Consider the following 25,926-nt stretch of genomic DNA (forward strand, 5'->3'; position numbering starts at 1 on the left):
CTAAACCCCATCACTGACATTCTGTCCTACAGGTGCAATTACGATTATTCAATTTATTTGCCGTTTGATTGTGAAGTATATCGCTTTACTTGCTATACTCAATATAAATATGGATACTGAATGACTGCACTAACGGAGCATTTTTCAGGCTGTTAAAATGCCACGTGTAAATTTACACACCATCAGACGCGAGTTTGACCAGACAGACATCTGCTGATGGAATTTATGGACATTAGTTTTAGACCACACATCATTTAATAACCTAGGGCCATTTAAGGGCCACTGAGTGTCACGTGAGCACATCTTTAGCTGGAAACGTTCATGTCTAACTGAGCGAGATTTTGAAACAGTATCTACACTTTCACTTCAGTATAATTAGTAAATATTTTCCATCCTGCTCACACTGGACTTTAATGTGTCGTAAATCTATATTTGTAAATATACCACGAGATCATCAATGTGACAGATCATCAAGGGATGTGGCGTTACCTGAGGATCTGCTCGCTGAAGCCGTGCAAGTTCACCATTTTAGAATCCGCTTCAGTGTCGTCCCAAATATTACTGAAAATCAAGAAAATAGAAGTGTAACCAAATACAAATACATCAGTTGGATTGAGCAGATAAAACATACTTGAAAAAAAAAGTTAAGACTTTGATTTACATTATATACATCTTCACCACATGCCACACTGAGGTTTCAAAAACTAAATAAATAAAAATAAAAACCCCACATCATATTTCTCCACAAACAAAGGAAAGAGGTGTTCATATTTTAAGCCACTGCTCCATATAGCGTACACAGACAGTGCACAGAGCTTTATAACTCCGTCTCCGCAAAAGTTATTCCACGAAATCGAGTTGTACATGAGCTGCTGGGCAACGAGGCACGTAGCACTGAGTTGTCTATAATCCATGTACGACGAGATTGAGTGGAATAACTTTTTTTTTTTTTTGCGGTCCGGTTTCCATCAAATCCTGCGCTCTGATTGGCTGGCGAGCAGGTCAGTATCCTACGATACGGACCCCAGTTACGGACCTCTGGTGACTCGCTCATTCACAACAACAAACATAGTAGCATTTTTTGCCAACGTTTATCTTTTTTTTATAAGATTTATTTATAAGATTATCAAAAATCTTATAAATCCTTTATTTTCGCATTTCTCAGGAGAACAGCATTAATTTTACAGCATGGATAGCGATAACGACAGTGTTCACAGCGAAAGCGAGTTTTACTACCCTGAGGAAGAAGAAATAAAAGAAAACATTTCAGGAGAAAGCTAAAAACCTGTAACTGTTGCTAACGCCGAGCAAAAACATGGCTGAATCCTGAATGACTCAAATTTTGTATAAATAGGGGACTACATAGGCGGCAAAATGTAGTTTTTTTCCTGCCATGGAAGTGCACTTGTATACCGAGGAGGAAGCCATTTGCATTACAGCCGTGAATGAGGATTCAAAATGGCGGCCCGGCTCGGTTTTCCCTTTCGGGCGCTCTCGTTTTCTGTTAGAATTTGATAAAGAAAAAAATAAAATATATTATTTACCAGCTTAAGGTCGGTCCGTATGGTGAAATACCGTGACCTCGGCCTTGAATACTGACCTCCGCCCAGAGGGCCTCGCTCAGTACTTTCAAGACCTCGGTCACGGTATTTCACCATACGGACCTCCCAGCTGGGAAATAACATTTCTATCCGCATTCACTGGATTTTGAGAAACAGAGCATTTTTTATTTTTACAAATCCAATAAATAAAAACTTTATATAAACATCCGACAAAATCATTTCCGCTTAGAATGTAAACAAACCTGAGAAATGACAGGAACAATTTGTGAAAAATGCTATAATAATAATTCTTGAAAAATAAGATACATTACCATCAAATACTTTTCATTCCATATTTTTTTTTTTTTTGGGGTTTTGTTTTCAAGTAGAGTTTTTATTTTGTTCTCGGTTGGTTCAGTGTAACACTCCGCCATTTTGTTTTTCTTTTTTTTTGGTGGTTGGCAAACCAACCTAAAAAGGTGCATTACTGCCACCGACTGGGCTGGAGTGTGGAACAGGAGATTGGGGGGGGGGGGGGGGGGGGGGGGTGTCTATATTCTTTTATTTAGCCATTTCGGTTTCTTTGAAATACTTGACTTTTAAATATCTAACTTGATGCGTGCCGCCATTTTCCTTTCTCTCCTCATGGTATATGCCTAATAGTAGAGTAGCCTATCAAAGCGTGCAATTGCTCATAGCCAGTGAAAGTGGACAGAAAAACAGCGCTCTGGAAAAAATTAAAGAGACCACTGCAAAATCGTCAGTTTCTCTGGTTTTACGATTTATTGGTACGTTTGAAGAAAATGAAAATTTTTGTTTTGTTCCATAAACTACTGGCATTTCCCCCAAATTCAACATATAAAATATTGCCATTTAGAGCATTTAATTGCAGAAAATTAAAACTGGTCAAAATAAAAAAGATGAAGTGTTTCCAGACCTTGAATGCAGAATAGAACTCAAGATCATGTTCAACTTTAAACAACACGTTTGAACTTGGAATGAGTTTACAAATAAATATTTGGTGGAATAACCCTGACATTTAAAATTACAGCTTGTGTGCGTCTTGGCCTGCTCTCCACCAGTCTTTCACGGTGCTCTTGGGTGACTTTATGCCCCTCCTGGCGTAAAAATTCAATCAGCTCAGCTTTGTTTGATGGCTTGTGACCATCCATCTTCCTCTTGATCACATTCCAGAGGTTTTCAGTGGGGTTCAGGTCTGGAGATTGGGCTGGCCATGACAGGGTCTTGATCTTGTGGTCTTCCATCCACACCTTGATTGAACTGGCTGTGTGGCATGGAGCACTGTCCTGCTGGAAAACCCAATCCTCAGAGTTGTGCTAATTTAGGCACAATTCAACATTATTAAATTTGCTGGGTTTTTTTTTACCTCGTCAAATATACAAGGGGCAACGTCAAAGGGCAAAATTAGATTTGAAACGAAAAAAACACTTCGTAGCACGCCTCTTCATTTTCCAATGCTAGGAACAGAATTAAGATCAAATCACGCAACAGCGCCATCTAGTGACCAGCGCCTAGAACGTGGTTTTATGTATGGTTGTGAATGGCAGTCAGTGCACGCAGTGAAACCCTTGATTTTCACTTCTGGGTTGAGTAGCAGGATAGTCTCGACCTATATATTACAATATCTTCCTATTTCTATAGTTATTACTCATTTTCAGAGGGGAATAGGGGAGATTTAGGTATGGAAAGTACTCTGCATTGTTCAATTTACGGGGTTGATTTTTTTTTTGTTTGTTTGGTGTGCAAGCAGCAGCGCAATGCTGAAGTGCCATTTATCTGCACTTTGGGGTAAGCCCTGCATTTTATGTGTGTCAGCCCTGTGATGACCTGGCGACTTGTCCAGGGTGTACCCCGCCTTTCGCCCGTAGTCAGCTGGGATAGGCTCCAGCTTGCCTGCGACCCTGTAGAACAGGATAAAGCGGCTAGAGATAATGAGATGAGACGAGATATATTAGTATAAATTAAAAAAAAAAAAAAAAAAAAAACACTTGCAGTAATCCAATTATATGAAGTCAATAAAGTTGGTTTACTTTAGTTAGTCGTCTTATGTGTAAATTTACACACACTCAGGAGTACAATACCAACGTTTTCCAAATTTATGGGATTTCCATTAATATGAAATTTCTGGTGTAAATGCTCAATACAAATTATTTATGCATAAATCTGTTCATGTACAGCTTGGTAAATGAGGCTCACTGTTGTTTCGGAACTTACGATTTTTCAGTATAGTGGTAGGGTTTCCAGTAAAGGCCACGCCCATCTCATCTCATTATCTCTAGCCGCTTTATCCTGTTCTACAGGGTCGCAGGCGAGCTGGAGCCTATCCCAGCTGACTACGGGCGAAAGGCGGGGTACACCCTGGACAAGTCGCCAGGTCATCACAGGGCTGACACATAGACACAGACAACCATTCACACTCACATTCACACCTACGGTCAATTTAGAGTCACCAGTTAACCTAACCTGCATGTCTTTGGACTGTGGGGGAAACCGGAGCACCCGGAGGAAACCCACGCAGACACGGGGAGAACATGCAAACTCCACACAGAAAGGCCCTCACCGGCCACGGGGCTCGAACCCAGGACCTTCTTGCTGTGAGGCGACAGCGCTAACCACTACACCACCGTACCGCCAAGGCCACGCCCATTTCCAGTTTAATTATGAACATGAAAACTGATCCAGACAATGACACTGTATTACAACCAAAAATTAAGTATAGTATTTAGTAAAAGGAACTTATTATGGCTTCAGTAAAAATGAAACATTTTATAAAAGTTTGCCACTGTGTTCCAGTCCACATCATCCACTGGAACACATCTTCAGTGTGTTCTCTTTATTCTATAAATCATAAACTGAAGAGAACTTACCCCAGGCTGAGAAAAATGTTCACCACCAAAGGTTCGTTGACGGAGAGTTTCCGAAATCTTTGAATCGCATGCCTCGTCTCCCGATCCCAATAGTATTCACCCACCACGATGATGTTATCCACCTGAGGGACCAAACAATAACATGCAAAATATTTTTAAAAAAAAAAGGATATTTATATTTAAATGCCATTTTTAAAAAAAAGTATTAAAAATATATGAGGGTTCATGTCAACTTTAAGTGGAGACCTTTGTTTTCTCTTCAAGAAGCTTGCAGAAGAAGTTGCCGTGCATGATCTTCCGAGACGCTTTTGGACATTCCTGACAGAGAGAGAGGGGAGATCAAAAGTCAAATCAAATGGTGTTAGAATAAATGTGAACGCAAACATTTCAGCATTCCATGATCTAGTACAATGGTATAACCATGAAGCTCTCATTTCTCACTTTTCATATTTTATGTAATTACGTGTTTCCTGGAATCATGATAACATTAGCTTTATATAAATAAGGCTAATGTTAGAAAATTAATTAGGCAATATATAGGTGTTCAAATTTATCGTAAATTAGTATAATTAAAAATAGTTCTTGATAGTCGAGTCAGATTTTTATACCACACTGAAACAATGAAAAATGCTAAAACAAAAAAACATGACATATATAATATAAAATGACTAACCGAGACCAGCTTGGCCACTCTTCTCGCGTTCTCCAAAAGCCCATCAGACTCGAACTGGATCTCCTGTAAACCATCATCGTCTCCCAGGAGGAACTGTGTGTGCTCACTGCAGTAGCTGATCATCACGGCCAGCAGCGATGCCACCTCCGCCAACTAAAAACACAGAGCGAGTCATGTGACCTCTGCCCCGACACCCCTGACCTCCTCCTGCTCATCATCTCAAATTAAATCTAAAGTGTGTATGATTAACCGATTGTCAACGACCCTATGCCTGGATATTTAAGGTTTACAAGGACATACAGCGACACTTCAACTGCTGAATTATACTAATTACATGTTTGCACAATGTTAAGACGAGAAACTTTATTCATCCCTCAGTGGGGAAAATTACATATTAAACAAACAAAAGTCAGGAAGAAACAGTAACAAAAATAAATAAATAAATAAATAAATAAATAAATAAATGGGGGAGTGCAATAAAAAGTATATAAAAAAAATAAAAAAAAAACCCCACACGTATAAAAAACAGTAAAGAAAAAGATATGGGTGACGTACAGAATATACAGTGGTGCTTGAAAGTTTGTGAACCCTTTAGAATTTTCTATATTTCTGCATAAATATGACCCAAAACATCATCAGATTTTCACACAAGTCCTAAAAGTAGATAAAGAGAACCCAGTTAAACAAATGAGACAAAAATATTATACTTGGTCATTTATTTATTGAGGAAATGATCCAATATTACATATCTGTGAGTGGCAAAAAAGTATGTGAACCTCGAGGATTAGCAGTTAATTTGAAGGTGAAATTAGAGTCAGGTGTTTTCAATCAATGGGATGACAATCAGGTGTGAGTGGGCACCCTGTTTTATTTAAAGAACAGGGATCTATCAAAGTCTGATCTTCACAACATGTTTGTGGAAGTGTATCATGGCACGAACAAAGGAGATTTCTGAGGACCTCAGAAAAAGCGTTGTTGATGCTCATCAGGCTGGAAAAGGTTACAAAACCATCTCTAAAGAGTTTGGACTCCACCAATCCACAGTCAGACAGACTGTGTACAAATGGAGGACATTCAAGACCATTGTTACCCTCCCCAGGAGTGGTCGACCAACAAAGATCACTCCAAGAGCAAGGCGTTTAATAGTCGGCAAGGTCACAAAGGACCCCAGGATAACTTTTAAGCAACTGAAGGCCTCTCTTGCATTGGCTAATGTTAATGTTCATGAGTCCACCATCAGGAGAACACTGAACAACAAAGTGTGCATGGCAGGGTTACAAGGAGAAACACTGCTCTCCAAAAAGAACATTGCTGCTCGTCTGCAGTTTGCTAAAGATTTTCTGCAGTAGCCAGAAGGCTATTGGAAAAATGTTTTGTGGACAGATGAGACCAAAATAGAACTCATCTCATATCTCATTATCTCTAGCCGCTTTATCCTTCTACAGGGTCGCAGGCAAGCTGGAGCCTATCCCAGCTGACTACGGGCGAAAGGCGGGGTACACCCTGGACAAGTCGCCAGGTCATCACAGGGCTGACACAGACACAGACAACCATTCACACTCACATTCACACCTATGGTCAATTTAGAGTCACCAGTTAACCTAACCTGCATGTCTTTGGGGAAACCGGAGCACCCGGAGGAAACCCATGCGGACACGGGGAGAACATGCAAACCCCACACAGAAAGGCCCTCGCCGGCCCCGGGGCTCGAACCCAGGACCTTCTTGCTGTGAGGCGACAGCGCTAACCACTACACCACCGTGCCGCCCCAAAATAGAACTGTTTGGTTTAAATGAGAAGCGTTATGTTTGGAGAAAGGAAAAACATTGCATTCCAGCATAAGAACCTTATCCCATCTGTGAAACATGGTGGTGGTAGTATCATGGTTTGGGCCTGTTTTGCTGCATCTGGGCCAGGACGGTTTGCCATCATTGATGGAACAATGAATTCTGAATTATACCAGTGAATTCTAAAGGAAAATGTCAGGACATCTGTCCATGAACTGAATCTCAAGAGAAGGTGGGTCATGCAGCAAGACAACGACCCTAAGCACACAAGTTGTTCTACCAAAGAATGGTTAAAGAAGAATAAAGTTAATGTTTTGGAATGGCCAAGTCAAAGTCCTGACCTTAATCCAATGGAAATGTTGTGGAAGGACCTGAAGCGAGCAGTTCATGTGAGGAAACCCACCAACATCCCAGAGTTGAAGCTGTTCTGTATGGAGGAACGGGCTAAAATTCCTCCAAGCCGGTGTGCAGGACTGATCAACAGTTACCGCAAATGTTTAGTTGCAGTTATTGCTGCACAAGGGGGTCACACCAGATACTGAAAGCAAAGGTTCACATACTTTTGCTACTCACAGATATGTAATATTGGATCATTTTCCTCAATAAATAAATGACCAAGTATAATATTTTTGTCTCATTTGTTTAACTGGGTTCTCTTTATCTACTTTTAGGACTTGTGTGAAAATCTGATGATGTTTTAGGTCATATTTATGCAGAAATATAGAAAATTCTAAGGGTTCAAAAAACTTTCAAGCACCACTGTGCACAACTAAATATTGCACTAATAAAATACTTGCAACTGAAATAGAAGTAAAAATATTGTTTCAGACAGTGAATGTTATTACACAGCATAACACAAATAATGAGGATGGAATATGGATTACTGTTTACTATAAAACACACAGGTGATTCTAGGAAATCACGCACTATGATTCTGATTATCGAGAAATAGTTCAAATTTCTCGATAATCACCTCAAGCAACTCGGCAAAATGGCATCCAATCACTTTGTCACTGTAAGTGAGGAAGAATTACAAATTAAGAAAGAAAATGCTGTTCCTAAAAGCATTAAAAGATGCTCCAAATTTGGTTTAAAACTATTCAAAAGATGGAATTGTGATTTATTTTATCGATTTCAAAACAAAGTATTCTGTGCGACTCGGCGAAGATAAGTGACGCAAGTCTGCGCTGCAAAGTTATTACATTTACATGAAGCTTTTGAAGTTTGAAATAAATTATTTTTTAATACGATTTATTTTAAAATAAAACTCACCTGTGTATTTATACTAAAACAACCATCCGCCTCAGGCTCCGTGAATATTGGTGATTATTATAAACACAGGACACTTTCAGTCAAATAAAAACATGTTCCGTTTCCCTTCTAGCAGGTTTCATTCATTTGGTTTGATAGCATGCAATATTGTTAGCGTATCGTTTATCCTACATGTATTACGTCACTCTACCGAATGGAGGATGAGCGTTGAATACCATATTCAAATATTACGATATTGCATGGTTGTCAAGACATGTCACACATTGGAAACGTAAAACTTCCGTGCTCGCGAGCGACTGCAAAAATTTGTAAACGAACATGGCCGGCAGGTTTGCTTCGTTAAATATGGAAGATTGAGAGAATTTTGGCTGCCAGGTCGCACCGTTGTGTGTCGCTGTTGATTTTAAAAGTAACTCAGTAAATTACACAGGGAAATGAATACTCAAGTCTGAGTGAAAAATACTGGAGCGAGTGTGCAGCGTGGAAGAAGAGTCTGGAAACAGAAATCTTAGTTTCAAAGTCATTAGCCTGTAGTTTTCAATAGCACTGGCTTCACTGCTTTATTAGCATTCGCTAACACTACTGATGAACACTACACTGGCTGGAAGGTGACCTCACTGTTGCGCTGACAGCGTTGATTCATAGTTGAGCTCGCATTGGCCTTCGAGAGGCCTAGGATGAAAAATTTTTAGTCCCTCCCCCCTATAAATCAAAATCTGATTTAACCAGTCAGTCATCTGTTACTTCCTATATAAACATACACCGCCATGGCCTTCTGTCCCAGCAATGAAGTCCTAACCAATGAGTGAGCAGCTCTAAACTCTTCTCAGCCTACCGTAGAGACAACAAACAAAATCTCATTAGATAACTCGATTTTAATGTCTTCAGGACAGTAACCCTTTCATTTCTGAAGCACATTTGATAGAAAATGAGGCCGAATTAGAAGAGAATAATTACAATGAAAGAAATTAAATGTCACATTTGAAATGCTGATATGTTTGGGCTTCTCTGAAGGTCAAGAAGGCCCTGATAGTTTCCCTCTGATTACAAGAGAAAAACATACCAACAGACATCGAAAAACTGGAAGAGAGTGAGTGTGTGCGCGTATATAATAATAATCATCTCTGGCTTTTTTTTTCATGGTCTATCAGATAGATTCCATTCAGCTACTCGTCTTCAACTCGTTCAGTATCATGCTAGCTGAATGGAATATATCTGATAGACCACAAAAAAGCCAGCTAATATTATTTAAAAGAGAACTGAAGTCATTTTTAAACTTGCTTTATTTCTTAAAGTGTTATTCAATTACGTTTTGGGTTTTAGTAACCTTATATCGTGACTCGTATTGGCAACTAATCGCAATTAAATATTATACTTATCGGCCTATTCGGTTTTTAGCCGTGTTGAATTTAGTTCATTTGGTCCACGGCAGGCGTCGCTTATCCGCGCGATCTTCACGAGACTTGTGCGAGACTTCAAAACGTGAAGTGTCAGCGCCGCCATTTTGAAAACTGTTTTCCAAATGAAGTATTGCACAAAAACGAGTTTAAATGACGATTACTGCCTACTTTTTTCAAACTTTCCTGATTGCCATCAAAATATCAAAAACAAAACTTTCGGCTTGATCACATCAGCATTCGAAAGAGGGTGCGCTCGTTTTTTTGACAACCCCTTTGTCCGAAATCGCTCCCCACTCACTATATAGCGAGGACGCCATTTTGTAGTGCTGTCCGAAACCTTAGTGAGGATTATTTACACCCTATATAGTGCACTCAAAGTTTCCCAGAACGCTTCATGAAAAGTCGTGTACAACGATGGTCACTAACCAAAGCAATATATCCCATCATGCATTGCGGTCACGCTGAAAGAAATCAAATTAAAAGTCTCAAATGTGATTTAATAAAAGGCAGCGGCAAAGAAGAAAAGTATTCAGCCTTGATTTAAAAGAACTGAAAGCTGCAGGTACTTTGTATTGATTAATGTGGGAAATGCGCTCAGTATAATATGGGTTTATCACAAAAACACACGCATGTGTTTATTATTTTGAAACCCACCAGCCGACTGATCCGGCACGGTTTAATTGTGCGACAGTAATGACGTAAATACCGGCGTGACGGACTAGTGTCCGAAAGAGTTTTTACATTTTACCAATGAGCTCACTGTATAGTCCTCTATAGAGTAATTCCCTATACAGGGAGTAGGGAGTAGTGAACGAGTGAGCGATTTCAGACACAGGGAACGTTGGCAGATGTCAGTCACTTTGATTTCCGCTGTACGTTTTACTTCCGTCCTACGATGTCTCGCACAGGTCTCAACGAATCTCGTTTACGGCCGTTGCTTTGACATATGGACTGATCTATTACAGAGCAGATTTCACACACTCAGAACTTGCTACAGCAGCGACAAAATAGCGATCAAACATGCATTCCGATATTTAATAACATGAGAAATAGAATTTTGATAAAGAACTTGCATTCAGTTCCCCTTTAAATAACCATCTCAACTTCGTCTCGATTATTATTCACCAATATTCACTTCACCTTTGGCAAATAATTGTTAACTATAATAACATAATATTTATATGTTCCGAATTTTGGAGACTGTATATGGCTTGCGTTTGAGACAAACTCCACGCTCACAGAACGGTCGGATTATTTTTCCTCACCCGAGGTGAGAGGTCTGTGTTCTCCGGGTTTCCGTCTGAAGACTCAGGAGGGAGGCAGAAATCAGCTTCTGGCACTGTTTTATACATGCAGGAAGCGTTCATGATGATGATTGTGTGTCCTGACAGAGGAGGGATGTTGAACCTGCAGGAGATCTGTATGGCCTTGTCCAGGGCCTGACAGTAACGCTGCAGCAGCTCTGGAGTGTAGTGTTTCAGTCTGAGAGAGAGAGAGAGAGAGAGAGAGAGAGAGAGAGAGAGAGAGAGAGAGAGATGGTGGGGGTCAAGATGTCTCCGAGGAAGCTTTAGTGTTACTCTTTGTTTTAATTGTGCCCTATGCGTGAGAATATTTTTTCCTTAAACTCTGTATACTTGATTTGATTCACTGTGTCTGAATCTGTTCCCTGTTCTCTATGTACAGTGCATAAGTTTTCACCTCCTTCAACATTTCTACATGTTCCACCGAAATGACTTAATTCAGATTTTCCACTGCCCTCCACAATTACTGGCACCCCTCATAAAAATTAGTTTAAAAAAAAAAAATTCATGAAAATTTCCAGGGGTGCCAGTAATAGCGGTACATGAGTTTTTGTTGAAAATTCTTGAGGGAATTTTTTTTTTCTCTGAATAAATTTCGGTTAAAAGGTTGGATTTTTCTCAGTGAGAGACGAAGCGATTTCACCAAAAAGGTGGATTTTTTTCCTAACTTTAGTTTAAAAAAAAAGAATCCACCTTTTGGTGAAAATCGCTTCATCTCACTCTGCCGGGGGGGATCCAACCTTTAACTGAAAAATGTATTCAGAGGAAGAAAAAAAAAAAAAAAAACCTCATGTACCACTATTATGAATGAACCCTTTATTATCACTGTACCAGTGAAATTGACCATCAACCTGTCCATACATACATACATACATACCATACGAGGGGGAGTAGACAGGACAGGAAGACAGGGAAAAAAAAGAAAAATTACAGAGAACATGAGGAAAGGAGAGGAGAAAAGAGCAACCCCCACTCTATGGTCCTGCGAGGGGTACAGTGTGGGAACATTAAAAAAAAACCTCAGCACATAAGCACAAAAAACACAAATACACTTTACAACATGAAAACACGGGACTTGAGGGGAGGAGGTAGCAGTAACCCAGCGCAAGCAAGCAGCCGTCCGCTCCTGCAGCCATGAGGGCGCTAGTCACGCACCCGCTTGTCACACTGGGGGTGAAAGCGGCGACCACGGGAAGTGGGGGAAGGAATGCGAGGAATGCGAGAGCGTCTCACAGCAGTGACCTTCAGGGGGAGATGTTGTCCCAGCAACAGCCTTGGCCGAGGCCAGTGCTGTCTCAGGGAGCCGAAAATAGATAAGATTGGGATTGTTTGGTCTTGGGGCGAACAGATGCATTTTATGCATGTCCGCTCCGTTCGTCCATTTCTGTCCATTCTGTCCATATTGTCCAATTTGGTCTCCGAAAAACATTTCCTTTGCAAAGCCGAAAGCTTCTCCATAAGGTCATCCATGTTGTAGTTCAAGTTCTGAATAGCCACAGTCTGAGTGCCAACAGCTCTGCCCACCGCTTCAATCATATCGGGCAGCTTTATGGGGCTTTGAACAGCTGTCACTGTTGTCTGATTTCCTCGATAAACCAGGGCAATGCCTAGTCCAATCGGCAAAAGTCCTGTAATCTAGGTTCCGAATAGGTAAATGTCTTCAATGTCCTCCACAGAAAGAATCGCCAGGCACACGACCCACCACCGCTCCCACGCATCCATCGTGTAACCAGCCACGAACGTTCCAGCAGGACAGGCGGGTTCCCCCGAACCCAGGCTTCTTGTCGAGAAAACTGTCAATTTCGTTAGGAGACCAGTTTATCAATTCCATGATTTTTTTTTTTTAAGTTTAGAGAGCAATGCAGAGAGTCTCTCAAAAGTAAAAAAAAAAAAACAAAAAATTGGCACCCCTGGAAATTTGTGATTTTTTTTTTAAACTAATCTTTACAAGGGGTGCCAATAATTGTGGAAGGCACCAGAAAATCTGAATTAAGTCATTTCAGTGGAAAATGTGAAACGTAGAAATGTTGAAGGAGGTGAAAACTTATGCACTGTATATAGAGAACTGGGAATAGATTCAGACACGGTCAGTCCAATGTAACTGAAGCATGTTTCCCATTTACACTGTGCAGTGTTTCTGAGTTGACTGGAGTGTGGAGGAACTTTCACGCTGGAATCCATGACATCCTGATTAACTGGGGAACAAACATGAGGGCACAGAGAGGCCACATTCCCTCAACATCAACACGGGAAAGAGAAGAGAGACACACAAACCCAACGAGGGAGAAGTGTGTCGATCTTCATAAATCAGGGAACAGTTACAAAAAAAATAGCTCCTCGCCTGAAAACGGCCATTTCCTAGATCCTGTTAGAGCAATAATAAAAAAGGGGACACCAAAAAGTGGAACTGTTACAGAATCACCTAGAAGATGAGCCGCGTTTATTTTGGCCCATGTACAGTGAGGAGGAGGGTAAGAGAGGCAAAAAGATCACTGTTGGTGAATTGCAAGAAAAAGTAAAATCTTGGGGTGTCCGAGTCTCCAAAACCCCCCATCAGACTCCATCTCCACGCCAACAGATTATTTGGAAGGTTCCAGAAAAAAAACCTGTGTCAGTTAACCACAAACGTAAGCGCCTGAAGTTTGTGAAAAGCTACAACGGCTTTGCCTGGAACCATGTTCTCTGGTCTGAGGGAACAATAATGGAGCTTTTTTTTTTTTAATAAACACTCGCAGTGGATTAGGGGTCAAAAGAAGGACGGCTATAATGAAAAGAACCCTACTGTAAAATATGGTGGGGGTTCTGTGATATTTTGGGGCTGTTTTTCCTCCAAAGACCCTGGAAACCTTGTTAGGGTCCATGGCATCATGGTCTCCATAAAATCCCAGGACATTTTAAATCAGAATCTGGCTCCTCTGAGGGGAAACTAAAACTGGGTCGTCGCTGGATCTCCAGCAGGACAATGATCCGATGTCCAAATCAACACAAAAATGGTTCAGGCGTCTGCCGTGGCCATCTCAGTCCCCGGAGCTGAAAACCTAGGGGCTGAGCTGAAGAGGAGAGGGCACAAGAAGAGCGGGTCGAGGACCCTGGATGATCTGGAGAGACTGTGTAAAGAGGAATGGGTTCAATGCCCTGTGCTGTATCTCCAACCTTATAAAAAATGTTATAGGAGAGACTCTGGGCTGTTTTACTGGCAAAGAGAGGGTGTACAAAGTATTAAATGCAGGGGTGCCAGTAATAGTGGCGCGGTTTTTTTTTGTTGAAAATGATTTTCTTGAGGGATTTGTTTTTGCTTTGAATAAACTGATTTCAAGTAAAGGTTGGACTTTTTTTTTTTTTTAGTGTGAGATGATGTGGCTTCACCAAAAGGTGGATTTTATTCTAATCTTTACAAGGGGTGCCAATAATTGTGGAGGGCACTGTGGGTCATGAATCTACACAAAATAGCCCATACGGTAATACTGAAGGGGGTGGAGAGGATTGGAGGTTTGGGGTGGTAATGGATGCAAAGCTTTGAGTGATTGGACAGTGTGACTGCATTTCAGTGTAGCACGACTGCAACGTAGTGATGAAAGTGAAAAAACACAATGCAGTAAGGAGCTGCATTCAGAGCTGACCCAAGTTTGTGTGTAATTATTTAAAAAGTCAGATTTGCGGATTATTTTTTACTCAAGGAGATGAAGTCAAAGTTTTGCTAATGCACCACCTGTGTCTTGCATTTTATGTCCCCCCCCCCCAGTAATCCCAGTGTAATTACATTTGTGGTACGACTCTTCTCCAGATAAAGCTGTGACAACAGAATATGGCCGAATCCCATTTCACCCCTTGGACCAACCCCTTGGCCCTTCCCCTCCATTTTGCGCGTTCACGTGAAGGGGTAGGGGTATCCCAATCCCAGTTAACGCGGAGGGGTAGGGGAAGGGGTAGGGCTTCTGTACCCCTCCAAACGGAGATTTTCCTGGAGCTGACTCCGAACGAAGGGGTTTGAGTGATTTCCCACAATGCCATGCGGATTTCAGAAAGATGGCGGTTCCCGCGGCGAAAGATTGTCATAAATGTATTTTCTCCATTATTTACGTGTTTTAAGTTGTTATCCAGAGGAAACACGCCGCTTGATTCGCTTTCGAGCTGAGAATGAGCAGCGATTTCTGAAATCCAAGCTGCTGCTAAAAAGCTTTGGGAGTGAGTATTGTTTTCGGTTGCTTGACTGCGTACGTTTTGTTCTGTTATTCTCGCTTTTATTGTTTACATGAGTGTTCTGACACCTCATTCTGTCGGATGTGGTGCACGAAGCGCCAAAGATATCCCATTCAGTGGTGTTAGTTAACAAATCACACCCTGCCAGCAGAGATTTCTGGTTCTGGCTCTGACTGTAGCGGCTGGTCGCAGCCAATGACGCATTTGGTCGCGTTTTGCTAACGTAAACGCTGATGGAGGTACGCGATGACGTATGCGATCGTTGAAGGGCTATCCCAATACGTAAGGGTTGAATTTCAAGCCCTATCCCTTGTAGCTCAGTTTCAAGGGGAAGGGCCAAGGGGAAGGGAGAGGGGAAGGGGGAGGGGTAGGGGTAGAAATTAGAATTGGGATTGGGCATATGAATCTCAGGTGTTCTGTAGTGAGGCCACAGTGCCCCCTGGTGGTCACTCATACTAATAACATGCAGCAGTATATCAAAGAACACATAGCAAGCAGCAATTTACAAAAAAAAAAAAAAAAAAATCCACACATTTTCATGAACAATCACTGTTCTATACAGACCTGACTTTCTGTAGCGCTTTGAGTTTTGAGCGATAGAAACCACGGATAAAAGGAATCCGGAGTGTAAGGCGTAGCCTGCTCCGGTTCACTGTCGACCAAGAAGTTCGCCTACATTTTGGATTCCTTGGTATCTTCTGCAAAATCTCATGCAGGACATTCTTCCTGATGATTTTCGCCTTCTCATCACTGACTGAAGAGTAAAACACAGCAGGAGCATGAGGAGTCAACGGCACACAAAAGGAACTGATTAGAACGGGTTAAATCTTTTATTTAAAAAAAATAAATGCATGAAGTGGGTGAGGCGAGAGACTGAAATTATACCAGAGATTTAAAAAAAAAAAAAAAAAAAAAATCAAGCTGGCCTACATAAATCTTAAAAATAAAAATAAATAAATTTCCTTGCATTTATTCAATGCAAATTGTCATGTGTATTTTAGTTAAGTATTTTTAAATAGCATAAAATATTCCTAAACAACATTTATTCTATCTACATTCACTGTATATGAGCAAATCGCATGCTCTGATTGGCTACTCTACTACTAGGCTATCAGCTCATATAGACCCCTTTCACATGACGTCACCGCACCGCGAGATTTTGTTAGGCGCCATATTGGAAGACCGAGTACATGCACTCACAGTATAAAACAAAGTACGAGCGAGAGTAAAGTGACACGATGGCTGATAATTCTGGTTATGTGAGTACATTACCAGCTGCAGAAAGGGCACGGTATGTGGAGAAACTGGCTGTGATTGATGGGTTTGACCCATATGATAAGACTCGGGGCAAGGGAGAATGGAAACATAAGGAGGACCGGACACCAATTCTGCCATCTGTTTGCTACCCAGACATTATAAACTATTTGTTGTTTACACCCAGTGCCTACACTCAGTGTTCGAACTATGCCGATATTTTCGGGGGGTCCTTTTTTTTTCCGGGGGGGGGGCTTGCGCTTTTCTCAGAGCGCGGATCTCCAAACACATGAGGAGCCTATCTTACACACATATCACGCGGACTCCACACCTCCACACACGCATCGCGTCTGACGTCATAACTCATCAGGGGAAATCGTGTCCGCATTGGCATGTTCAAAAAACAACCTCGCGTCAACAATGATACCACACGCAAGAAAAAAAAAAAAAAAAAAGTCAGGCTACTCAACAACCAACCTGGCAGCAGCGAGCAAGCCCCAAACCATCCTAAATTATTATTATTATTAAATTGTAGAAGTCTGGGAGGCTTGCTCCTCATACAGTTATCAACTTGGGGCCACTTTAGCATGTTTTAAATCTGAATTTCTTGCGTTTGCTTACCTCAAAGTGTCCGCAGATCATGCACAGACTTATCCATTCTATCCACAGTTTTTTGCCAAGTCTCACACAGGTTTCTTTCAAGTCTACTGTTGGGCCAATAAATCATAAATAAAACAGCTCAGATTTGCTTGTTTAAGTCGTTTGCCACTCCACTTTATTCTCGTGGGTTCACATACCGCTGCCGTTATTATCCCCTTATCACGAGTTTGTTGGTCTTCCAAAATGGCGCAGGGTCTGTTTACTTCCGGTTTCGGGTGACGTCAGTGAAAGGGGTCTATACTGTGAGTAGAGAAAACCAAAATGGCGGCGCGTGTTGCTGAACCAACTGAGGACGAAATAAAAACTCAACTCAAAAACAAAATCCCAAAAATTATCAAGTATTTAAAAGAAACAGAAATGGCTAAAAGAATATAGCGCCCCCCCCAGTATCTCCTGTTCTTCACTCCAGCCCAGTCGGTGGCAGTAATGCATCTTTAAATTGGTTTGCCAACCGCCAAAAAACCCTAAAGAATTTTAAAAATAAATAAAAAGTATTTGATGGTCAGAACTTTTTTTTTTTTTAATTCTTTCAAGAATTATCGCATTTTTCACAAATTGCTCCTGTCGTTTCGCCGGTTTGTTTACATTCTAAGCGGAAATGATTTTGTTAGATGCTTTGTATAAAAAGTTTTTATTTATTGAATTTGCAAAAAAAAAAAGTTCCTCAAAATCCAGTGAATGTGAATAAAATGAAACAGTTATTCCACTCAATCTCGTCGTACACGGATTCTAGACAACTCGGTGCTACGCGCTTCGCCGGCTATCAGCTCGCGTACGGCTCCATTTGGTGGAATAATTGATAAATATACTTATTTTTTGGTTTGTGCTTTTGTTACTTACTGAATTTTTTTTTTTAAAACAAAATTAAATTAAGTGATAACCAGCCAGTCAAAGGTGATCTGATTTAAACAGTGCAGATTCATTCTTTCATTATTTCATCATCAACCACCACATTCCACAAAGTGACCAAAATTATCACCATGACGACGGCTGTGTTTCATTTAGAACAAGTGAACAGTATATTAATATGGAATCAATTTTGTGCCAAAATGTTCATAAAATACTTTTGAAATATCAAACAAAAACGACAAATCAAAATAAAAAAATAAAAAGTCAATTTTTTTAGACTGGCAAACAAATTATTCGTGTAATCGTGAAAAATATCAGTCTATTACTCTTCAGAAACCTTTTATTTTTGTTCCGCGTCTTTCTCAGTTTTGTTTGACGTAATTTATTTTGGTTGCGATTCCAGCTTTCTCGTTTGCGCTCCCTGACTTTTTGCTTGCAGTTTTGGCACAAACTTCCCGTGTGGGCGGGCTGTCCAGGAATGCATTCCCATTGGCTAACTTGTGTTTGACTGACAGCTACGCTCAGCCATTCCCTACTCGGATTCTGGCGGACTGTTTGACGAGTGACCGATCCATTGACGGTAAACAAGGATCGAGTGGACTTCAGTGGTGACTATGATACTGAATTAATTCAACAAAGTGTAAGTGCGGGACAGATGTGTTGCAGTAGTGCACATTATGCAGGTGTTTCGTGGCAAGTCAAATGTTAGACTTCGCTCCACTACCCAATATAATAGCTGTCTTGCTAACGTTAAACACGCCTGCATAACGTGCACTACTGCAACACATACAGCACATCTGTCCCGCACTTACACTTTGTTGAATTAATTCAGTATCATAGTCGCCACTGAAGTCCACTCCATCCTTGTTTACCGTCAATGGATCGGTCACTCGTCAAACAGTCCGCCAGAATCCGAGTAGGGAATGGCTGAGCGTAGCTGTCAGTCAAACACAAGTTAGCCAATGGGAATGCGTTCCTGGACAGCCCGCCCACACGTGAAGTTTGTGCCAAAACTGCAAGCAGAAAGTCAGGGAGCGCAAACGAGAAAGCTGGAATCGCAACCAAAATAAATTACGTCAAACAAAACTGAGAAAGACGCGGAACAAAAATAAAAGGTTTCTGAAGAGTAATAGACTGATATTTTGCACGATTACACGAATAATTTGTTTGCCAGTCTAAAAAAAGTGACTTTTTATTTATTTAATTTTTTTTAATTTTGATTTGTCGTTTTTGTTTGATGTTTCAAAAGTATTGTATGAACATTTTGGCACAAAATTGATTCCATAGATTAAGGGCACTTCAGGATGTTTCCTGTGAAGTGAGATTGTACTTCTTACTGAAACTCTTGAGCTGCAGAATGACTTTATAAGCCGACAGGAAGCGGAAGGGGAACTGACGGCTCTGGATCACAGCCGACTGAAAACACACACACACAATGTGTCAGAGAGAGAGAGAGAGAGAGAGAGAGAGAGAGAGAGAGAGAGAGAGAGAGAGAGCACATGCTTGAGAGAGCGTGAGAGTGAATGAGTGAGCCACCTTTGAGCTGAGGCGTTTGAGGATCTTGTCGTGGTGTTTGTGGCTGATGCCCTGCGTGATCATGTTCCTCAGGTTCCTCAGCATGGCCATGAAGGGGAGAGAGTTATTATCTACAACACACACACACACAGACACACTGAGAATCAGGCCCGAGTTCTAGATTCTGATTGGTCAGAAGCTGCTCGTTCATTTTCTACAACAGCAGCGCAGAACATCATCACAGGTTTATATAAATTAACACGCTCGCTCTAACGCGTTCTCATTTCTATAGTAACACCTCGTTAACAGAGACGTGTCCAGTGGACGCTACACGTAAACGGATTAAAATCAGTAAACATCTGTAAGGAGGAGATGTTGAACATTTACTGAAGGGGTCTCCAGTGTCAGGGCGAAACTAAGGCTCAGGACCGAGGAGGAGGAGGAGTTTAACGCGTTGTGGTTTCTCAGGAGCAGGACATGCTGCGCTTTATTCATCTTATAAACAGGCTCCTTGTAGCTCGAGGTCACATGCTTGGATACCACATAGCAACGCCATACTGGAGAGCAAGCGTTCAGGTAAACAAACCCTCAACAAGGTCAAGCACAGAACTGGTTTCAGCAGTGCGTTCTTTACAGCGTTTAATCTCATCCCTTTTCGAGAAGAACGGTCAGTGTAGTTTTCGAAGTTTACTTTCGGCTCATTTTTACAGGAAAAAAAAAAATTGATCGCGAAGGCATTCACTTTCAACAGACAGCGTTTGGATCGTTGCGGCCAAACAACAACACAGCGACTTCGCAAACTATATAGACCAATTTAAAAAATAAAAGTTGTAAAAGCACTTATTGTAATTCCAAAAGCTCCATAATGAAAAGTTTTCGTGGTATATAGCTGTTTTTGGCTCCATCTTTTCCTGCGATATATACACGAAGCTCGGCTTCCCTCCTCCTCTCAGCTCTTTCCCCTTTATCAGCTGTGTCTCATCTCATTATCTCTAGCCGCTTTATCCTTCTACAGGGTCGCAGGTGAGCTGGAGCCTATCCCAGCTGACTACGGGCGAAAGGCGGGGTACACCCTGGACAAGTCGCCAGGTCATCACAGGGCTGACACATAGACACAGACAACCATTCACACTCACATTCACACCTACGCTCAATTTAGAGTCACCAGTTAACCTAACCTGCATGTCTTTGGACTGTGGGGGAAACCGGAGCACCCAGAGGAAACCCACGCGGACACGGGGAGAACATGCAAACTCCGCACAGAAAGGCCCTCGCCGGCCCCGGGGCTCAAACCCGGACCTTCTTGCTGTGAGGCGACAGCGTTAACCACTACACCACCGTGCCGCCCTATCAGCTGTGTGTGTGACAAAAAATAAAAAGCTTCCAATTCTAAAAATCTAATCAGAAATTCTGCAACCATGTGGATTTTTTTTTACCATCAACAAAATACAAAATGTGGGCGGCACGGTGGTGTAGTGGTTAGCGCTGTTGCCTCACAGCAAGAAGGTCCGGGTTCGAGGCCCGTGGCCGGCGAGGGCCTTTCTGTGTGGAGTTTGCATGTTCTCCCCGTGTCCGCGTGGGTTTCCTCCGGGTGCTCCGGTTTCCCCCACAGTCCAAAGACATGCAGGTTAGGTTAACTGGTGACTCTAAATTGAGCGTAGGTGTGAATGTGAGTATGAATGGTTGTCTGTGTCTATGTGTCAGCCCTGTGATGACCTGGCGACTTGTCCAGGGTGTACCCCGCCTTTCGCCCGTAGTCAGCTGGGATAGGATCCAGCTTGCCTGCGACCCTGTAGAACAGGATAAAGCGGCTACAGATAATGAGATGAGATGAGTCTGTGATTCAAATTCAGTAGCTTTCAGTCACTAAACTAAAATAATTAGGTGTCGGGGAAAATTCTTTTTATGACCTCCACTTGAAAAATCTGAAAGGCAGTCGAGCTTTAAATAATAACCCGGCCTACTTTCCATCGTGCGTCTGCTTGTTGCTGAACAAGTTGGTTCCTGTTCTCACTTGGGTTAAAGCAGCTATAAACAGTTCCCTCACCAGTCGCTCTTTTTATCTCACTCTTTCACCGGCTCTTTGCAGCTAGCCGACCACATGGCAACATCATACCGGAGAGCAAGCGGTCAGGTAAACCGAACCCTCGACAAGGTCAAGCACAAAAGTTTTAGCAGTTTATAGCGCTTCCCTTTTTATTTTCCCCCCCTTTTCCCCTTTTTGAGAAGAATTCTCACTGTGGTTTTCTGGTTGTTTTTGTGAGGTTTGGCTCCATCTTGAAGATATAAATAAAGAATTTACTGCGATGATAACGAGAACACGGATTTATTACACTGCATCGATGGCTCATTGATCATTTTACGCGACATGCTTTTGTTCATTTTTATTCACTTAGAAACGCAATCTTTTTAGACAAAGAATCGTGTTGCTATGGCAATGGGATTGATTGCGTCGGTATGTACAGTGGGGCAAAAAAGTATTTAGTCAGCCACCAACTGTGCAAGTTCTCCCACTTAAAAAGATGAGAGAGGCCTGTAATTTTCATCATAGGTACACTTCAACTATGAGACACAGAATGGGGGGAAAGAATCCAGGAAATCACATTGTAGGATTTTTAATGAATTAATTTGCAAATTATGGTGGAAAATAAGTATTTGGTCAATAACAAAAGTTCATCTCAATACTTTGTTATATACCCTTTGTTGGCAATGACAGAGGTCAAACATTTTCTGTAAGTCTTCACAAGGTTTTCACACACTGTTGCTGGTATTTTGGCCCATTCCTCCATGCAGATCTCCTCTAGAGCAGTGATGTTTTGGGGCTGTCGCTGGGCAACACGGACTTTCAACTCCCTCCAAAGATTTTCTATGGGGTTGAGATCTGGAGGCTGGCTAGGCCACTCCAGGACCTTGAAATGCTTCTTACGAAGCCACTCCTTCGTTGCCCGGGCGGTGTGTTTGGGATCATTGTCATGCTGAAAGACTCAGCCACGTTTCATCTTCAATGCCCTTGCTGATGGAAGGAGGTATTCACTCAAAATCTCACGATACATGGCTCCATTCATTCTTTCCTTTACACGGATCAGTCGTCCTGGTCCCTTTGCAGAAAAACAGCCCCAAAGCATGATGTTTCCACCCCCATGCTTCACAGTAGGTATCGTGTTCTTTGGATGCAACTCAGCATTCTTTCTCCTCCAAACACGACAAGTTGAGTTTTTACCAAAAAGTTCTATTTTGGTTTCATCTGACCATATGACATTCTCCCAATCCTCTTCTGGATCATCCAAATGCTCTCTAGCAAACTTCAGACGGGCCTGGACATGTACTGGCTTAAGCAGGGGGACACGTCTGGCACTGCAGGATTTGAGTCCCTGGCGGCGTAGTGTGTTACTGATGGTAGCCTTTGTTACTTTGGTCCCAGCTCTCTGCAGGTCATTCACTAGGTCCCCCCGTGTGGTTCTGGGATTTTTGCTCATCGTTCTTGTGATCATTTTGACCCCACAGGGTGAGATCTTGCGTGGAGCCCCAGATCGAGGGAGATTATCAGTGGTCTTGTATGTCTTCCATTTTCTAATAATTGCTCCCACAGTTGATTTCTTCACACCAAGCTGCTTACCTATTGCAGATTCAGCCTTCCCAGCCTGGTGCAGGTCTACAATTTTGTTTCTGGTGTCCTTTGACAGCTCTTTGGTCTTGGCCATAGTGGAGTTTGGAGTGTGACTGTTTGAGGTTGTGGACAGGTGTCTTTTATACTGATGGCGAGTTCAAACAGGTGCCATTAATACAGGTAACGAGTGGAGGACAGAGGAGCCTCTTAAAGAAGTTGTTACAGGTCTGTGAGAGCCAGAAATCTTGCTTGTTTGTAGGCGACCAAATACTTATTTTACTGAGGAATTTACCAATTAATTCATTAAAAATCCTACAATGTGATTTCCTGGATTCTTTCCCCCCATTCTGTCTCTCATAGTTGAAGTGTACCTGTGATGAAAATTACAGGCCTCTCTCATCTTTTTAAGTGGGAGAACTTGCACAATTGGTGGCTGACTAAATACTTTTTTGCCCCACTGTAGATTATGCGTTATCTCGCCGAGTCAGATTTGATTTTGAGATTTGAGTGTTGATTTTGTGCATTTTGTCTCATCTCATTATCTCTAGCCGCTTTATCCTGTTCTACAGGGTCGCGGGCAAGCTGGAGCCTATCCCAGCTGACTATGGGCGAAAGACGGGGTTCACCCTGGACAAGTCGCCAGGTCATCACAGGGCTGACACATAGACACAGACAACCATTCACACTCACATTCACACCTACGCTCAATTTAGAGTCACCAGTTAACCTAACCTGCATGTCTTTGGACTGTGGGGGAAACCGGAGCACCCGGAGGAAACCCACGCGGACACGGGGAGAACATGCAAACTCCGCACAGAAAGGCCCTCGCCGGCCACGGGGCTCGAACCCGGACCTTCTTGCTGTGAGGTGACAGCGCTAACCACTACACCACCGTGCCGCCTAATGCAACACTGTGGATGCAAAAGAAGAAGGTAAACCTGCGCATGCACACACGGACTTCCTCTGTCTGCTTGACTGCGCGAAGCGAGCGATTTCAAGCACATTATTTGCTTTAATCCCCTCAAATTAAATAACTTCCCAGCCACAGAACAGAATGGCCTGATATTTTGTGAGATATTACAGAAATAAACATCTATATCAATGACCACATTTCAGACGGAACTAAATTTCACCGATTTTATGAAATCGAAAGGCCGTCTCACTTTAAGAAATAAAAATCAATCAAAAAATACAGACAGATAGAAAGATATTAATTATTATTTTAACCTATGAGCTTCTCCCAGGTTCTGGCGTTGTTTCCTTCCTGACTCAGTCGTGTCTCCCACGTCTCCGGCTGCTTCAGTCTCATCTTCTGATTGGCTCTTTCACTCTGCCACACCCCACTGAGCCCACTGCGCCAGAACGCCCTCACATCCGCCGGGTATCTGCGTGCACACACACACACACACACTTCCTTCTTCATGTACAAATTTTCCTGTGGCAACTTGAACATGGTTTGGTTCCATTTCAGTTCTTGCTTCCTGTCGTAGTCTCCGCCCTCACGCTGTGATTGGAGAATTCTGCAACGTTTTCACCCGTGTGCTTAGCTGTAGATTGAAACCCTGCTCAGTTGTGGCGTAAATAAAGACACTATATTCCGGGAGCCTCACTGACTCCAGCTCAATTCATTACTGAATTTTTACTTTGGAACGCTTCTTTAATAAAACGCTCGCAACACAACCTGCGTATCTGTGTGTCAGAAGTCTTGTGCATTTTATTCTGTAATTATATTCATGTGCAAATTGTTCACGTCATGTATTGTCCATTCCTCACATCGCGGTTCCTATGGTGACGAACGCCATGTGTTTTGTCTCCGCTGGACACAAAGCAATAAAGTCAGTCAGTCTCGGGTGTAAAAGCTGAAGAATGACCATCACATGTGATAAAAAAAAAAAAAAAAAAAAAAAAAAAAAAGGATGAGAGATATTTCCCTCCTCTAACTGGACATTTCTACCTTACTCAGTGTAACTCTCTTTACCACCATTAGCTCTCTCCCTATCCCTTTAGATCATGGGTTCTCAACCTTTTCTACTTTAAAGGGGAACTGAAGTCATTTTTAAACTTGCTTGATTTCTTAATTAACGTGTTATTCAATTACATTTTCGGTTTTAGTAACCTTATATCGTGACTCGTATTGGCAACTAATTGCAATTAAATATTATACTTATCGGCCTATTCGGTTTTTAGCCGTGTTGAATTTAGTTCGTTTGGTCCACGGCAGGCGTCGCTTATCCGCGCGATCTTCACGAGACTTGTGCGAGACTTCGAAACGTGAAGCGTCAGCCAGGTGTCAGTGCCGCTATTTTGAAAACTGTTTTCCAAACGAAGTATTGCACAAAAACGAGTTTAAATGACGATTACTGCATACTTTTTTCAAACTTTCCTGATCGCTATCAAAACAAACAAAACTTCCGGCTTGATCATGTCAGCATTCGAAAGACGGCGCGCGCGGCTTTTGACAACCCGTGTCTGAAATCGCTCCCTATTCACGATATTGTGAGGATGCCATTTTGTAGTGCCGTCCAAAACCTTAGTGAGGATTATTTACACCCTATATAGTGCACTCAAAAGTATCCCAGAACGCTTCATGAAAAGTCGTGTACAATGATGGTCACTAACCAAAGCAATATATCCCATCATGCATTGCGGTCGCGCTGAAAGAAATCAAATTAAAAGTCTCAAATGTGATTTAATAAAAGGCAACGGCGAAGAAGAAAGTATTCAGCCTTGATTTAAAAGAACTGAAAGCTGCAGGTACTTTGTATTGATTAGTGTTGGAAATGCGCTCAGTATAATATGGATTTATCACAAAAACACACGCATGGATTTATTATTTTGAAACCCACCAGCCGACTGACCTGGCACGGTTTAATTGTGCGACAGTAATGGCGTAAATACCGGCGTGACGGACTAGTGTCCGAAAGAGTTTTTACATTTTACCAATGAGCTCACTGTATAGTCCTCTATAGAGTAATTCCC

General features: G+C 41.9%; 1 protein-coding gene across 2 annotated transcripts in view; it reads right to left on the reverse strand.

Moving 5' to 3' along the window:
• The window catches only part of tep1 (telomerase-associated protein 1), a 110,949-nt gene that overhangs the window by 57,883 nt on the left and 27,140 nt on the right, over window positions 1–25,926 (reverse strand). For both annotated transcript variants that reach the window (XM_060897785.1, XM_060897784.1), the window contains exons 9-17: window positions 24,175–24,332; window positions 19,362–19,471; window positions 19,163–19,241; window positions 15,627–15,816; window positions 10,827–11,043; window positions 5,103–5,255; window positions 4,676–4,747; window positions 4,430–4,551; window positions 490–561 (exon numbers count right to left, since the gene is read on the reverse strand). In XM_060897785.1, the coding sequence (XP_060753768.1) occupies window positions 490–561; window positions 4,430–4,551; window positions 4,676–4,747; window positions 5,103–5,255; window positions 10,827–11,043; window positions 15,627–15,816; window positions 19,163–19,241; window positions 19,362–19,471; window positions 24,175–24,332 (1,173 nt within the window). The remainder of the gene's footprint in view (window positions 1–489; window positions 562–4,429; window positions 4,552–4,675; window positions 4,748–5,102; window positions 5,256–10,826; window positions 11,044–15,626; window positions 15,817–19,162; window positions 19,242–19,361; window positions 19,472–24,174; window positions 24,333–25,926) is intronic.

Source organism: Neoarius graeffei, chromosome 17 (assembly GCF_027579695.1).
Source record: "Neoarius graeffei isolate fNeoGra1 chromosome 17, fNeoGra1.pri, whole genome shotgun sequence".
Lineage (NCBI taxonomy): Eukaryota > Metazoa > Chordata > Actinopteri > Siluriformes > Ariidae > Neoarius > Neoarius graeffei.